Source organism: Trachypithecus francoisi, unplaced genomic scaffold, assembly GCF_009764315.1.
Source record: "Trachypithecus francoisi isolate TF-2019V2 unplaced genomic scaffold, Tfra_2.0 Lachesis_group6, whole genome shotgun sequence".
Lineage (NCBI taxonomy): Eukaryota > Metazoa > Chordata > Mammalia > Primates > Cercopithecidae > Trachypithecus > Trachypithecus francoisi.
In genome coordinates, this window is record NW_022681471.1 from 115039033 (window position 1) to 115056558 (window position 17526).

General features: G+C 40.5%; 1 protein-coding gene and 2 non-coding genes across 3 annotated transcripts; all 3 read left to right on the forward strand.

Annotated features, from left to right (window-relative positions):
• The first annotated feature begins 1821 nt into the window (after positions 1-1821).
• On the forward strand, positions 1822-16037 carry EIF1AX (eukaryotic translation initiation factor 1A X-linked). Its single transcript, XM_033201421.1, has 7 exons — positions 1822-2071; positions 5761-5844; positions 8521-8624; positions 10342-10392; positions 12080-12161; positions 13645-13736; positions 15918-16037. Exons 1-7 carry the CDS (start codon positions 2056-2058, stop codon positions 15921-15923), a joined length of 435 nt encoding a protein of 144 aa, XP_033057312.1. The 5' UTR covers positions 1822-2055; the 3' UTR covers positions 15924-16037.
• On the forward strand, positions 7998-8076 carry LOC117078660. The gene has a single exon (XR_004435096.1). It is a non-coding gene; the product is annotated as a small nucleolar RNA U2-19 (small nucleolar RNA).
• Positions 8230-8299, forward strand: LOC117078659. Its single transcript, XR_004435095.1, has one exon. It is a non-coding gene; the product is annotated as a small nucleolar RNA U2-30 (small nucleolar RNA).
• Positions 16038-17526: the final 1489 nt, after the last annotated feature.

Below are 17526 nucleotides of genomic sequence, written 5' to 3' on the forward strand. Positions count from 1 at the left end.
ATCTTTCAATTTCCTCTAAGAAGTGTATCTGTCGTTGGGTTTCTCAACCAGAAACATTTCTGGTTGACACTGCCAAATGTTCCCAGAAGAGAACCACTATATTAGATGATGATACTTTATTTCTGTCTTCTAAGTATGTCCAAACCCTGGTGTTTGTGGGAAGGTGATTTATTTAAAATAAGTTTACTTAGTTTAAGTTTACTTAGAAATAAAGCTTGTAGAGTACAGCCCAGCATTAGCCAGTTGTATTAGTTTGCTAGGACTGTCATAACAAAGTTCCACGTACTGAGTGGCTTAAACAACAGAATTTATTTTCTCATTGTTCTGGAGACTGAAAGTCTAAAATCAAGCGTCAACAGGGTTGGCCTCTCTCCTGGGCTTATAGATGGCTACCTTCTTGTTCACGTGGTGTTCTCCCTCATGCCTGTGACCTAATAATATCTTCTTGTAAGGACACCAGTCAGATAAGGGTCCACACTAATGACCTCATTTCAATTTAATCACGTCTTTGAAGACCTCATGTCCAAATACAGTCACATTGAGTTACTGGGGATTAGAACATGAACATACGACTTTTGGGTGGGGGGGGACACAATTCAGCCCATTAACACTGAACTTAAGTCTTTTCTCCCCTCCCTCCCTTCCTTTCTGTGTGTATTGAACACCTATTATGTGCTAGACATTCAGCTAAGTGGGGGTAATGGTAAGCAACAGACATGGTCTCTGCCAGGTAAGGTTTACAGTGAGGTAGGACAGACAAATTTAAAGAGTAATAACAAGTGCCATGCAAATATTATGCTTTGGTAATGGATGACAGGAAAGTCTTGCCCTTCCCATCAGGCTCCCAACCCGGCTGGGCGAGTGAAAAGGTTGCGTTATGAGCCAACCGGCTGGGCGCGGTGGCTCACGCCTGTAATCCCAGCACTCTGGGAGGCCGAGGCGGGCGCGAGTTGAGGTCACTAGTTCAAGACCAGCCTGGCCAACATGGCGAAACCCCATCTCAACTAAAAGTACTAGAATTAGCTGGGCATAGTGGCATATGCCTGTAATCCCAGTTACTCGGGAGGCTGAGGCAGGAGAATTGCTTGAGCCCGGGAGGTGGCGGTTGCAGTGAGCCATGATCATGCCACTGCACTCCAGCCTGGGCGATAGAGCAAGACTCCGTCTTAATAAAAAAAGTAAAATATTGGCCGGGCGCGGTGGCTCACGCCTGTAATCCCAACACTTTGGGAGGCCGAGACGGGTGGATTACGAGGTCAGCAGTTCAAGACCAACCTAGCCAAGATGCTGAAACCCCGTCTCTACTAAAAACAAAAATTAGCCGGGCATGGTGGCACGTGCCTGTAATCCCAGCTACTCCGGAGGCTGAGGCAGGAGAATCGCTTGAACCCGGGCGGCAGAGGTTGCAGTGAGCCGAGATCGCGCCACTGCACTCCAGCCTGGGCGACTCCAGAGCAAGACTCCGTCTCAAAAAATAAAAAAAAAATATATTTTTAAAACTGAGCTAACCATGAGGTTAATAAGTCAACCACTTGTCAAACCGGGAGACGCGCGTTTGCTACAAAGCAGCAGAGGTCTGGCCTTAACTAGCAGCGAGCGCCACCTCAAACCGCCCTTTTCTATGACACAGAGGTTCTCCCCCCGCCCTCCCTGACTCCGCCTTTTCCCTGCTTGCGGCCCTGCCCCTCGCGTCCTCTCCGGCTTGCTGCGCACCCTCCCAGAACGCAGAGCCAGAACGCGTCTCCCTAGGCCCTAACAATGGGGGGGGTGTCAGTCGGCCACGCCTGCGCCATAAAGCCTAGGGGCGGGCCCAGCCGGCGACGGGAGGCGGGGAAAAGCGACGCAAGCAGTCGCGACGCCATTTGCTGCCACCGAGCGTGGACGCTGGCTGATCTCTGAAGAGCTCGGTCGCGATCCTCTCTCGCGCACGCTGCCTGGCCTCCAGCACCTCCTTGGTCCCGCGGGCTCCCTCGTGTCACCCCTCGGAGCAGGAACCGCCTCGGTCGCCGTTACCCGGAAAGAAGTCAGAGACCCCGCGAGGTCGCCGCCACCGCCATGCCCAAGAATAAAGGTAATGCCGCCCGGACCCCCGGACCACGGCCCTGCTCGGCCGAGTCTCCCAGGTCCTGCCCGTAGATTGCAGGTCACCCAGGCCGCAGTGACCCTTTTTCCTTCCCGCCCTAACTGCCCGCGGCTGGGCGCCCCACACGCGACTCTGAGCTCGGGAGAGGAGCTGGGAAGTAAACTCCTGTTGCCCAGTTTGGCCACATTGGGGTGGAGCCGACGCCATTTTTGTAGGGCCTCCTGCGGGAAAATGTGGTCTTTTGCTCCTGATTCGCGCCAGACTGACCGCGGCTCGGTGGCTTGGTGGCGGGAACCCTACACCGGGCGGCCTAGGCTTAGTAGATAGGCCCATCTGGCCTTCCCGGGCGTGAGGGGTTAATCCCTGGAAGTCGTTCTGAACTTTAAAAGAGTGCTGTCTGCGTTCGTGAGCACCAGGTACTCCTGCATGGGTCTTTTTATGGACAGTTCAGTATTGTTGAGGCTACTCGTTGTCCCTTGTGAACAGTGGGTGAAACCTTGATGCATTTCTAAGGCTCACCTCTAGAGATTTACTCTCTCCATCCCTTCACAGGATATAGCTTATGTTTGTTTGCTGAAGACTTACTCCATATTTAGCCAAGTTTTCTACTTTTGCTTCAGATCATGCATACGTTTGAGAATAAAGACCTAATTTAAGTTTCCTCCATTCTGAGGCTAGGGGTTCACAAATGATCAGACTTGAGGATAACTTTATTTGGAATTTCCAAAACGGAAGGCCTAATCTTAAAAAAAAAAAAAGAAAAAAGGCGTAACACTCCTAAATAAATTACTTTTATAGATTTACAGTGTTCATGTCATTTTTAATAGCCTTAAAACTTGTTGAAGAAAATTGTGCAAGTAAATATAGGGAAAACATTGTATTTTCCTACAGGAGAGGAGCATACTTCATAGTCCATAAGTAGTATCCTTTGATTATTCATTCTTAGGAAATCTTCCCCTGACACAGGCCTACTTCTGCTCTCTTTTCTACTTGACAGATGGCTCCAGGGATTCTACCACATTTCCTCTTTGTAGCTGTCACTTATTACTTTATCCTTTAGGGTACTTGGTCGAGGTGTTCTGCGCACAAGTTGGTGCAGTCCTCGGGGGCTCTCCACCTTGCTGCCTCGGAGATCAAACTTTTTGTAGCAAGGATTTTCACTGCTCATTATTTTGGAAAAGATGGAGTTATAAACAAAAATTTTTTAAGTCTTAGGTTTTCTTCTGTATAATCCTTTATTCTCTCTGAGATGGTAAGGGGATCACTTCCATCTTATTCTCACCTTTATTTCTAGTAATAAGATTTCCAATTCTTCCACCAAGCTGTAAGCTCTAAAAGGCAGGAATAGTATCTGTCTTAATCACATTGGATTGCTAGCACTTGACACTTAGTAGATGCTCAATAAATATTTGTTGGTTTAAGTCACCTTCCTCCTGTCAACTCCACCCTTAGGTGAATAATAGGTTCTGCTTTGGTTCCAAGGGGGTAAGGCTTCTACACTAAATCACATCTAGTTCCCTAGCGTCATGTCTTAAGAAAGAGCCTCTCTGGGAATTTCTCCAAAACAACTCTGGTTTAAAGAATGTTGATGTGACTTTAATTGTTGTACACTCAGACCTAGTCTCATTCATTCAACAGAGAATTTAAAGAACATCCCATTACATGGCAATAAAATACAAAGGGGAATGATCAGGGTATGGTTAATTCTGGTAAGTTGACAAGTAATGAATCTTTTCTTAAATAACATTTGAGGCATGCAAAAAATACAGCTAACATAATGGACCTGGGAACTCTGAATTTAAGAATTACAACACAAATTGAGGTAAAGCCCTAATCACCTTTTACTCTCTTTTTGGAGGTAATCACCAGGCTGAGTTTGGTGTTTATCATTCCTGTACTGTCTTGAAACCAATCAGTTCTTAGTTATCTTACTTAGAGGAATGGTACTTTTCATGACCCCTGAATTTTTTGAGATGGGTTTTACTAATGTAGAAATAAAGCCATTTATTGTTCTGTTTTTCTTCATTGGGAAATCCAGAAGCCCTGTGAATATAAGCTGTGGTTACACAAGTAAGGGTAAAATTTGCCACATACTATGTGTTAAGTGACTTTTGCTTTGGATTGATTCATATCAACTTATTCTAGAAATTCTTGGAAACCCATCCTCAAATCAGGAAAAGGGGTATCATTTGGCCCACTCATAAGCATTTAGGGTATAGTGCTTCCACACTTTGAAGAAGTTACTGCCTGTGATTTTTAACTCACCACTCCGTTAGGAATGTATGGACTGTTCTTGACCAATTCATTTGAAGAATTAGTGAACTCAGGTGTATAACTCAGTAAACAGAGCAGGTATGATCTTGCCCTAAAGGAGCTTGCACTCTGTTTTGCAGATCTGGCATGATTAATGGCTTCATACTTTTTCTAGGAAATTAGTTTCAGTGTTCCCTAAGAATGCCTCAGATACTGAATTCTAAGGACTCTGAGCGGGTCAGGAAATTGTAGAGGCCCCCCCTAAAGTAGCACAGAGCAATGTGAGACTGCCCCAGGAGAGAGTAAGTGGACTTGATTCAAGAAGTTAGATGTCTGTCTTTGCAGTGATCAGGTGCACATTAATGATTCCATTTGGGCTATGAACTTTTTGCTGCTTCCAGGCTCTTCCCATGAGTCTCTTAGTGTCATTACCACTTACAGCCTTTTTCCTGCCTTTTGGAAATGGCTGCCAATGTGTTTCCTTTCTGGAATGGGAGCAAAATGCTGTGGAGAGGTAACCTAATGTGAGGGCTAGGGACAAAAAAAACATTGTGACTCTGGTCACCCCAGCTTACTGACTGTCATCAGTGAGCTGATTCACTCACTGAAGCCAGGCGAGTTACTGAACTTCTCTGAGCTTCAGGGAACTCATGGGTAAACTGGGAATAAATGAATGTTGTGACCTCATGGGGTGATTGTGACAAGTAAATGGGCAGAATTACTGCATAGTGATTAAGAGCATGCTCACTCGGGTTATATAATAGAAACAGGGATGTTGAGTAGGGGCCAGCATTATAAAAAAAAATTGGGTACCGAACGGATATTTTTTAAGAGACAGTGTCTCGCTGTGTTGCCCAGCTAGCCTGGAACCTCCTGGGCTTGCTCAAGTGATCCTCCCACCTGAGCCTTCTGAGTAGCTGAGACCCTAGGCGCATACCACTGCACCCAGTGAGATTTCATTGTTATGGTCCTCTGCTACTAAAAGTTTGAAAACCATAGTTCTCTGTCCAGACACTGTCTTCACTTAATTTTCAGAATATCGGGTTCCTTGCATAGGGCCTGGCTTTAGAAGGCATCCAAGATTTCCGCTTAGAAGAATATATATAGAATTGCATTTTTATTTCAAAAGGATGGATGCCAAAGTGAAATGTTTTTCTATATTTTTTAATATAATATCTGCTATTTATGTGTATTTTATGTCAGAAAAATCCCCAGAGGAAATTCCAAGAAGGGTAGGGAGGTGATAATGTGTTAATGTTGGGATTGGAGATTGAAAATTTAATATGATTTGAGTAGCTGAAATAGGTGAATTTTAAATTTAAGTGATCTTTTAAAAAATGGTTTTATAAGCCTTAATTTCATTTTATTTCATAGGTTTTGCGGATAATTAATGTCATTTACGTCTTTTTTTTTTAAACCATCAGGTAAAGGAGGTAAAAATAGACGCAGAGGTAAGAATGAGAATGAATCTGAAAAAAGAGAACTGGTATTCAAAGAGGATGGTCAGGGTAAGTGTTTTCATAATTATGCTTTTTAAAATAACATCCTTTCTTTTTTAGCTGGGGACTTTATTTTTTTGAGAGAAGGTCTTGCCCGTTGCCCAGGGTGAAGTGTGGTGGCACGATTACAGCTCACTGCAGCCATGACCTCCTGGGCCGAAGCAGTGCTTTCATTCAGCCTCCCGAGTATTTGGAACTACAGGCACATACCACCATGTCTGGCTAATTTAAAACATTTTTTTAGGCTGGGCATGGTGGCTCACACCTGTAATCCCAGCACTTTGGGAGGCCGAGGCGGGCAGATCACGAGGTCAGGAGTTTGAGACCAGCCTGATCAACATGATGAAACCCCGTCTCTACTAAAAATACAAAAATTAACTGGGCGTGGTGGTGCGTGCCTGTAATCCCAGCTACTCAGGATTCTGAGGCAGGAGAATTGTTTGAACCTGGGAGGCGGAGGTTGCAGTGAGCCAAGATCGCACCACTGCACTCCAGCCTGGGTGACAGAGGGAGACTCCGTCTCAAAAAAAAAAAAAAAATTTTTTTTTTGTAATAGAGATGAGGTGTTCATATGTCGCCCAGGCTGTTCTCGAACTCCTGGGCTTGAGTGATTCTCCCACCATGACCTCCCAAAGTACTGGGAACTAAGAATGTGTCGTATAGTTCAGAGGGAATTGAGCCTCAAAAGCTATGGTTGACAGTTCTGTGATTAGCATTTTTGATAGTGAATTGTGTGCATGGTATGTTGAGTAGACCATGGACATTTGAAGGATGTGCCTGAGGCCCTTATAGACCTCTCCATTCTCCAGTGCCATTAGCATGTAACTTCATAAACTACAGTAAAATGAAACTGAACATTTAACTGACCTTATTAGACTGAAGAATTTTGTAAGTGCCAGAGCAGGATACATAGCACTAGTCAAATAAACCGTAACTGGATCGTTTGCCTTTTCCTGTTACTTTTATTTCAAGTCATTTCAAACCTACAGAAAGTTGCAGTATTAGTGCAACAAACTCCCTTAAATCCCTCATATGTACACACACATATAAAGAAATATATGTACATATATATGTAGGATTCCTTTTTTTTTTTTTTTTTTGAGATGGAGTCTCGCTCTGTCACCCAGCTGGAGTGCAGTGGCGTGATCTTGGCTCACTACAAGCTCCGCCTCCCGGGTTCACACCATTCTCCTGCCTCAGCCTCCTGAGTAGCTGGGACTACAGGCGCCTGTCGCCATGCCCAGCTATTTTTTTTTGTATTTTTAGTAAAGACGGGGTTTCACTGTATTAGTCAGGATGGTCTTGATCTCCTGACCTCATGATCCGCCTGTCTCCCAAAGTGCTGAGATTACAGGCATGAGCCACCGTACCCGGCCCCATATGTAGGATTTCTTGAGGACCTTTTGAAATTTAGAGACATCATGTTACTTTTCCTTTACTTGATCATGTATCTCCTGAGAGCAAGTATATTTTCTTACATAACTAGAAGAGAATTATCACTCAGGTAATTTGACATTGGTATAATATCTAGTATATACTCCAAATTCATATTTTCTCAGGTATTCCAATAATTTCCAGTACTTTTAGCTTTTAATAGAACTTTGGGTGGATTTATTATGCCATACATATAAACCAGTAAACACGAGATAACGTTTTCTGGCTAAAAATCCTTTTGTTTCTTAGCCTTGGTCATCCTTGCCTCTAAAATAGCAGCTGACTTGACTTGGGCAGACACTGTTTTATTACTACAACTTCTCTCACTTCGGAAGAAAGGCTACCTTTGAGTTGACCACCATGTTGATTGAGGTGGTAGGTGGGTGCTGGCTCACTGTAGTCTGAGTAATTAACTTCCACAAGTCAACCCCACTATTGAGCCTTTCAAAATGAAGTCTCAGTATATTTACAAATTAATGGACATCCTCTCTGGGGGTTAGTCATATTCTAATTCAAAAAAGACATTGTTTGAAGTTTGTTTTTGTTTGCTAAATGAACTAAAAATTATATGAGAATTGCACCTAAAGGTACTGAGGTAAAGGAGAGCTAAAAGGGGGGTAGTCAATCTACTTATTCAGAATGAGTTGATAATTAAAGCATGTCTAATAGCGGAGACAGTATGTTATAGAAATGCATTACATTCTCTGAGATCTGCTTTTACTGAAGTGGATCAATGATGAACTAGCCAAATCTGAACTTCAGAAGGTTTTCTAGTCTACCTGATGCATGATCTCTACAGTTCTGAGAAGCAAAACTATAAAACAATGTAAAACAATAAGGGCATATGTCTGGTATGTGTATGTGCACCCACATGTGTTTATAAAGGTAACAGTTGTAGGAATGAATGAGATTGGGGGTGAGGGGGTGCGTATGTATGTCCATGAAAGCCTAATCATTTCTGGGCAATGATGTAAAGGTTTTACTACTGACCTTTATAACTGTGAAGGTTTCTACACTTGACCTGAGCTCAGGAAAAAAAGAAAGAAAGAAATGGCATTATAGAGTCTTGGTTCTAGCTCTGCCATTAACTAACTTGATATTTATCACTCCCTTATGTTTATTTATATTTTTAATATATGTATTTTTTCCCAACTGGTGCAACTTTATTCTCTGGACAGTTTTATGTGGACTTTAAGTTGCTGTTATCAAAAGTTGAACAATATCCATACCCTTTTCCTTTCTGCCCGCTAGAGTATGCTCAGGTAATCAAAATGTTGGGAAATGGACGGCTAGAAGCAATGTGTTTTGATGGTGTAAAGAGGTTATGTCACATCAGAGGAAAATTGAGAAAAAAGGTAGGTGTAATTTGTTTTACTTTAATATAAAATTGGTTAAGGGGGAAAATCCCTCTAACAGTTTTTAACTGTCCATGGACTTCATTTTTGGAAATTCCCAAAAGACTTACCTAGGTAAACAGTGATTTACCTATAAGGCAAATAACAATGTCTGTAATGGTAATTTTATACAGGTTCTAATGCTAAAGAATCATTTGTATCACTTACGTTATATTCCTGCCCAAAAAGTCCAAATTGAGAGACATTCTGCAGAAACAAAAGGCCCAGCTTTTTTTTTCCTTGTCTTTTTTTTTTGACACAGGGTCTTACTCTATCACCTAGCCTGTAGTGTAGTGGCATGATCTGGGCTCACTGTAGCTTCACCCTCCTTGGTTCAAGTGATCCTCCCACTTCAGCCTCCCATGTAGCAGAGACTACAGGCCTGTTCCACCATGCCTGGCTAATTTTCTGTATTTTTTGTAGAGATGGGGTTTCTCCATGTTGCTTAGGCTGGTTTCGAACTCCTGAGCTCAAGCAGTCAGCCCGCCTTGGCCTCCCAAAATGCTGGGATTATAGGCATGAGCCACTGTACCCAGCCAGATGGCCCAGCTCTTAATGAAATGTTACTGTCATGAAAGTTTAAAAAAAAAAAAAAAAGTTGGGGTACTATTCTAGTTTCAAGGAGACTTAAAGAGACCTGACAGTTAAATGTAGTAGGTGGCCCTTGTTTGGATTCTGGTTTAGGAATTGGACATATAGCTGTGAAGTGTACATTAAGAAAATTTGAATATGAGTATATTACGTAAGCATTGTATTAATGTTGCATTTCCTGAATGTCATCGTGAATGGACTGCCTTGGAAAGTAATGATTAATTCACCATCACAGTAGTTATTCAGGCAGATTTATTAATCAGGTTGACTAAAAGTCCCAACTCTGATTTTGTATTTATTTTTTTAAATTTGATATGTTAATCCTTCTGTTCCCAAACTAAAATATTTTTTTCTTTTTCTGTCTTTCTTTTCTTTTGGAGACAGAGTCTCACTCTGTCATCCAGGCTGAAGTACAGTGGCACAATCTTGGCTCAGTGCAACCTCCGCCTCCCAGGTTCAAGTGTTTCTCTGGCCTCAGCCTCCTGAGTAGCTGGGATTATAGGCATGCACCACCACGCCTGGCTAATTTTTGTATTTTTAGTAAAGACAAGGTTTTACCATTTTGGCCAGGCTGATCTTGAACTCCTGACCTCAAGTGATCCACCAGACTCAGCCTCCCAAAGTTCTGGGATTATAGGTGTGAGCCAGCCCAAACTAAAATCTCTTAATTTGTTTGTTTTTTTTTTCTTTTAAAGACGTTTATTTTTTTGAGACAGAGTCTCACTGTTGCCCAGGCTGGAATGCAGTGGTGCAGTCTTGGCTCACTGCAACCTCTGTCTCCCAGGTTCAAGCGATTCTACAGCCTCAGCTTCCTGAGTAGCTGGGATTACAGGCGCCTGCCACCACGCCCAGCTAATTTTTGTAGTTTTTAGTAGAGACGGGTTTTTGCCATGTTGGCCAGGCTGGTCTCGAACTCCTGACCTCAGGTGATCCACCCACCTTGGCCTCCCAGAGTCCTGGAATTACAGGTATGAGCCACCGCTCCTGGCCTAAAATCTCTTAATTTCTAAACTAATTGATTGTTACTCTGGAATTTCTTGATTCTTCGTTATTTGAAATGTGACGGGCAGTGACTTTTCTTTTGTAGGTTTGGATAAATACCTCGGACATTATATTGGTCGGTCTCCGAGACTACCAGGTAAAAATTACATGTAAATTTTTCATATTTTACTGGCTTGAATTTGATGAGCCATTTCTTAAGAGCCAGTTTCGTTTTAGGCATTGTGCTAGGTATCCCAGGGAGTATGTTTAAATCAAAATCTGGGAGCCATTATTCTAGGGGATACAGCTGAATGAGTAAATGCCCATCCCACAACAGGCTCATAGCCTGGTAGTGGAGGGAATTAAGCACACAAGTAATTATAATGCACATCATGACATAGGTATGTGCTATAAATATAGAGGAGCACTTGGGAAAGAAAGAAAATGGTGATTGCCTTTCATGATCGTAACCCTTGACTCTGTAGACTCATTGTGGGTCTGTGAAATCCATTTGACATCCACCTATTGGAAATCATCCCTGTGTGATACTGTCTCTATTTGTATAGCCTTGAGCATGCTTTGATTTTTTTTTTTTTAATCCAGAATAAATAATTTAAATCTTCACTTTAAACCATTGTTTCTCAACCGTGGACAATTTTGCCCTCCAGGGGACATTGGCAGTGTCTGGAGACTTCTGGTTGTCACAACTGGGGGATGGGTGCAGTGCTGCTAGCGTGTAGTAAATAGAGGCTGAGGGGTGGGCACAGGACAGCATCCCATAACAGAGAACAGTCCACCTCACAATAATCGTAGCGCTGAGGTGAGAAAGCTTGCTTTAAATTCATACCATTTTAATGTCCATTTTTTTTCTTATGATCTAACAATAACCCCAGGAATAGGAAGAATAAGTAATTTCCTGTTCGATAGATAAGGACACCAAGGGTCCGAAATGAGTAACATTTTAACTGTAAAGTGACAGCCAGGACCAACTTCTGATTTGAAATTTTTCGTGATCCTTCTGTGCCCCTCCCACTTACGGGGTGGTCTTTGGCTCAATAGCATCTTCTGGAAGCTTGTTAGAAATACACATTCTTTGACTCTTCAGTCAGAGCATGCATTTTAATAAGATCTCCATGGGCTTCTATACACTTTACATTTTAAGAAGTACTGATCTGAATCACACTGTCCTTGAAGTTGAAGCAATCAATTTTCTCCCTTAACTGAGTAAATTATTTTCAAATAGGGAAGTAGAACATTCTAAGACAGTATTTCTCATGGGACTTTTGCATCAGAAATAGCAAAGAACTTCTCACAATACTAAATCTTGGGCTTCTCTTCACATCTGCTAATCTATCTTCAGAAGATACAAAAGCTCTACAGGAGATTGTGATTGATACATAGCCAAAGAAGCACAGATAATGCAGAAAGGTATAATTTGCTTAGGTCATTATACCAGTCTCAGTTCAGTCTCAGTTTTGGAATTGCAGTGTTTGATCACCCTGCAAATTATTGTCCCAGGGACCTTTTGTACTTCAAAAGACTTCTAATCAAAGGGTAATATTAAATAATCTAAAATATGGGGTCTTCACAGTTCTGCTCTTACTAAAGTGCGATCTTTAAATATATTTCCCAAGCCTGTTAATAATCATTCAGCCATGTACATAAACTTCCTCCTGGGTTAAACCCAAGGATCTTTTTCAGAGGGTATGAGAAAACTTTAAAATTTAAAAGGAGATTTATAATAAAATCGTGAGATTTGATTGTTTATTCAATATGAGAATTTATGAAATAACTGATAATATTTCGTCATGATCAGTTTTTAAAGTTATTTGTCTCTATTTAAGGATAACAAAGCTGATGTAATTTTAAAATACAATGCAGACGAAGCTAGAAGTCTGAAAGCATACGGCGAGCTTCCAGAGCATGGTAATGTCTAAGTTACTATATTAACTTGTCATATGGTATTTAGGTTATATGTTGCTGTTTAGGTGAAGGAACTGTGGATTTTGCTTATTTACTTTAGTGCTTACATTTTTAGTTTTAAGTATGCCTGCCTATGCTTCATAATACTAGATATTTTAAGAAAGAAATTACTGGAATTCTGTTCCTAATAAATATAGTGAGGAGTTATATTCTGTAAGCTTTGGAGTTCCACATAATGCTAACTAAAGGAATAATTTTGTTATAGTATCTATTTTAAAATTCCTTCCTCGAGAGACTGTCAGTGCTCATATGGGTTAAACATGAAGTGCACGTCAGCCAGGCATGGTGGCACATGCCTGTAAGTCTCAGCTACTTGGGAGGCCAAGACGGGAGGACTGCTTGAGTCCAGGAGTTCGAGGATGCAGTGACCTGTGATCATGCCACTATACTCGAGCCTGAGTGACAAAGCAAGACCTTGTCTGAAAAAAAATTAAAAACAAAAACATGAAGCAAGGGCACATAATTAGGTACCATTACTGATTTTGTTTGTTTGTTTGTTTGTTTTAAATGGAGTCTCACTCTGTTGCCCAGGCTGGAGTGCAGTGGTGCAATGTTGGCTCACTGCAACCTCTGCCTCCCCAGTTCAAGCGATTCTCAGCCTCCGAAGCAGCTGGGATTACAGGCGTGCACCACCATGCCCAGCTAATTTTATGTTTTTAGTAGAGATGGTTTTATTTCCATTTTATCATTGTATAACAGTATCCCATAGGATTTTTTAACAGCAGCATTCTTGGTTTTCACCCTTCCAAATACAAAAGTAATGAATTCTTAATGCAGAAAACCTAAAAATAAGTCCCTTATAACCTCATCAAACAGGAAATGTACTTGACATACTATTTTGTAGGCCTGCATTTTCACTTGGTAGTTACTATTTTTGGCTCTATTGTATCTTATTATGAAAAAACTTAATTTTATTATGTTTTACTTAAGCACGAAAGTATTAATTTTACTTAAGCATGAAAGTCCTGCTGAAATTACTTAGCATTTCTGATCTAATAAATGTTAATGTATCTAGGAATAGGACTAGCACTTCCTGGTTCATTTTCATTTCTTTAGGGATAGTCATGATTTGACCAGATCTTTCTGATTGATGAGTCTATCTGATGATTAGTGAACCAGCTATTCTTAAGGAAATACGTTGTTACCATGTGCTCAAACCTATTGAGAAGTATACCTGGAAGTTATAATAGCTTCAGAATTAGTGTAATTAGAGCCTTCCTTACTAAAAATACCTTTGCAAATAAAAGAAAATGGTAACACAAATACTTCCATCTTGACATAGCAGTGACACTGCAGGGAATTTTGTTTCATAAAATATTCTTTATAGTAATTGTGTTATATAAAAGTTAGGAATGCTTTTCTTATGATAAAACTTTGATTAAATTACAGTGCTGGCTTATCAGTGTATTTCTTACTGTGTCCTTAGCTAAAATCAATGAAACTGATACATTTGGTCCTGGAGATGATGATGAAATTCAGTTCGATGACATCGGAGATGATGATGAAGATATTGATGACGTAAGTAGATGAACCTTGTGTTTTCCATTTTTGTTATTATCCATGGAGAACCAACTTTCCCCTAACATCCATTAATTTTAAGAACATGGGACACTTAAATAAGGGTATATTTTGAGAATTGTCTGAATTAAATAGTATTATGTAGAAGACACCTAGTAAAACTGTTTATATTTTGAGAATTCTTTTTTTTCTTTTTTTGAGACGGAGTTTCATTCTGTCACCCAGGCTGGAGTGCAGTGGTGCAATCTCAGCTCACTGCAACCTCTGCCTTCTGGGTTCAAGCGATTCTCCTGCCTCAGCCTCCTGAATAGGTGGGACTACAGGCGCGTGCCACCACACCTGGCTAATTTTTGTATTTTTAGTAGAGATGAGGTTTCACCATGTTGGCCAGACTGGTCTCGAACTCCTGACCTCAGGAGATCTGCCCTCCTCGGCCTCCCAAAGTGCTGGGATTACAGGCGTGAGCCACCACGCCTGGCCCTATTTTGAGAATTCTTACAACCCTCTTCAATTTCTCTTCCTGAAAAGGTCAGTGTTTGCATTGGCAATATTGACGCCAGCCACTCTAATCATGATTTGTTTAATTATAAGTCTCTAAAGAGATAGCTATTAAAAAATTTAGTGGACAGTTGAAAAATAGATCTTATCAAAGGAACATGCCTTTTTAATTGAAATATTAGTGTGTTGAAAGAATCTTGTTTGAATCAGCTTGATATGAAGATTGGAATTACAACATACACTGAAAGCCTTGTCAAAATGGAAGCCTATTGCCAATTATGGTATTTTTAGCTGTTGGATTATGGATGTGTACTGTTGGCAAACTCTTGGGCAGTTGGTATGTTTATTTTGAGGAAAATGGATTGTCTATCCTAATAATAAAGTAGTAATGCCCATAAGTGTAAATGGTTTACTGCACTTCTGCTGTTACTGTATTTGAATGAAATTCAAACTTATTCTTTTGGCAGTATAAATTTATTTAGTGATTGGGGTGTTACTCTTAAATCTGTTTTGGGCTCTTTTCAAACCTCTTTAACTAAAATGTAGTTCAGAAACCAACTGTGTATTTCAACCCAAAAACAATAATAAGTCAGATGTGGTAGTATGCACCTGTAGTCCCATCTACTCAGGAGGCTGATGGGAGGATCACCTGAGCCCAGGAGCTCAAGACCAGCCTGGGCAACATAGCCAGATAAATAACATAATAACGTTAAATTTGATGCAAAGATGGAATTTCAGAATACCTAGAGCAGTTGTTCCTGACCAAGAATACTCACACTATGAGTTAAATTACTAATGTTATAGACATTTTAACACATACACAAAAATAGGAAGTGAGAAATAAACATATTGTTCTGTTATTTTCTTAATTTTGGAGACCCTGAGCCAGGAGGATTCTTGTGACTAAACTGTTACTAATATTTTGACAATAGAATTAATTCTATTTTTGGTAAGAACTTGCAGCTGATATGTGGATTAAGTGCCAACCCAAACATTTTGACATCTGAGCAGGGGTAGAAGGCCTCTTTAAAAAAAAAAAAAAAAAATTAAGGAACCTAACCAGAGAACATGCATGAATATAAAGCCGCATGCACCAAGATAATGGGTTGAGAATCTAGGCATGGTCAAGATTTTCTCAGTAAAAATTTCTGGATCTGGGCCAACACCTCCTCAGAACTAGATCCAGCTGGCTGACTGGAAAAGAGACAGTAAAGACAGTGATTATTAAAGAGTTCGCTTGAACATTTTGTAAAAGTTGACTCTGTCACCTGAGAACCCTACTTCTTTGAGACATTTCTCCAGGTGGTTTATAGATGTTTTAACTGTAGCCAGATTGACTCAGGAGAATTAGGTCAGTATCACACTGGTCCTGTTCTTGAAGGGATCGTATCATGCTTCCCGTGTCTCCTCCCATCCACAAGATACAAAAATCTCAAATTACTAGCATTAAAGGAAAGGAAGGAGACAGTAAACTTTTAAGAATATTTTGCATAACATGTAACATTACAAAGGAGATCATAACGATTTACTTATAGCAGGCCAGAATTATAGAAATTTCTTCTTCAAACTGTATTTGTTTCTCAGGTAGCCTAAGGAGGTGAAAGTGTCCCTTATATGGATGGAGTAGACTGTTGGAATGTAAGAATTCTTTTTCCTTTCATCTGATGTTCTTTTCCCTTCCAGATCTAAATTGAACTCAACATTTTACATTCCATCTTTTCTGAAGATTGTCCTACAATTTGGATTTCGACCATGACAAAGATGATTAAAATTTCATTAGCATGAATGCAGTTTGTTAAAGCAGACTGATTTCTTTCTAAGGTATTTCTTGTTTTTTAAAAAACTGATAACGCCGAATTATCTTAAGTGAGATGTTAAGCCCACTTTGTTCTTTTAATGTAATGGAGCTTATGGGTAGAAGACCATGTCTACTAATTACAAAAAAAAAAAAATGCATTGCTGCTTTTCCTACCGCTTCCAATAAGAAAATGGGTGTTTTGAAGAAATCATTTGCCTTGTCCTCACAGAATATGATTAAGCCCTGGCCTCTTGATTGTATAGAGTCATTGTGTATATTCCAATTACCTAGATATTCCCTTGAGATTTTGGTAAAATTTGAGGGAGGCAGAACTCTGCATTTGAAGAAAAAAAAAATTAAGTCTGTTTGTCATATTTAAGTAGCCTGTGGCTATTTTTATACTGATTTTGATATCATGCGTTCTTTTTTTTTTTTTTTTTTTTGAGACGGAGTCTCGCTCTGTCACCCAGGCTGGAGTGCAGTGGCCAGATCTCAGCTCACTGCAAGCTCCGCCTCCCAGGTTCACGCCATTCTCCTGCCTCAGCCTCCCGAGTAGCTGGGACTACAGGCGCCGCCACCTCGCCCCGCTAGCTTTTTGTATTTTTAGTAGAGACGGGGTTGGGTTTCACCGTGTTAGCCAGGATGGTCTCGATCTCCTGACCTCGTGATCCGTCCGTCTCGGCCTCCCAAAGTGCTGGATTACAGGCTTGAGCCACCGCGCCCGGCCGCATTCTTTTCATAGTCGTATTTTGCCACCATAAACATAAAAAAAAAAGTATTTCCAAAATGCAGTTTCAGAACCTGGGTTTTAATAGCAATTTTGAATTTGTAAGCTTAGTAGTTGCAGAAATTGAACACTAGGTGGCACTCAGTTATCGTAACAGTGGAAGTACTGCTATAATTGTTGACTTTTCTTTTACTATGTGTAAGAAATACGCCAAACATGAAAAGATTGTTTTGATCATATGCATGTATGTAGAATATTTTTACAGAGCAGAAAGATTATGTTAGAAGTGTGATTTTTATTTTCAGAAGTCATGTACATGTAAGTAAGCTACAATTTTGAGTGCTTTATAAACACTTAAGATATATATAAATTTTATTAGCAACTTGTAAAAAAAAAAACTTGTTGAAAAGCCTTTTTCAACATATCCCTAAACTAAGGGAAGAGGAGGGAATAACAACTCAATGAAAAGATGGTCTCCAATTTCTGAATGGAAAAGCTACAGCTGAGAAATAAAATGTCGTGCTGCAGAATATGTCATACCCTTATTTTGTGTTAAGGATATATTTTATTATGTGAATGGTTTTGGTTTTGTTTTCTGTTTTTGTTTTTTGCTTGTATTGGGAGCTAGCTTTACTGGTAACGTCCTTATTTAGTTTTTAGTGGTCAACTCTAATAAGATGAAACTAGGGCTGAGCTAGTTAACCCTCACTAGCCAAACTGAAATTGTATGCAACATTAAAAGAAGAGATCCATCATGTAGCTTGTGA

Bases quoted from the DNA above. Each gene is read 5' to 3' on its own strand.
- EIF1AX (XM_033201421.1), top strand. The intron at 5,845-8,520 runs GTAAGTGTTTTC...TCTGCCCGCTAG, and splicing joins ATTCAAAGAGGATGGTCAGG to AGTATGCTCAGGTAATCAAA. The intron at 12,162-13,644 runs GTAATGTCTAAG...CTGTGTCCTTAG, and splicing joins CGGCGAGCTTCCAGAGCATG to CTAAAATCAATGAAACTGAT.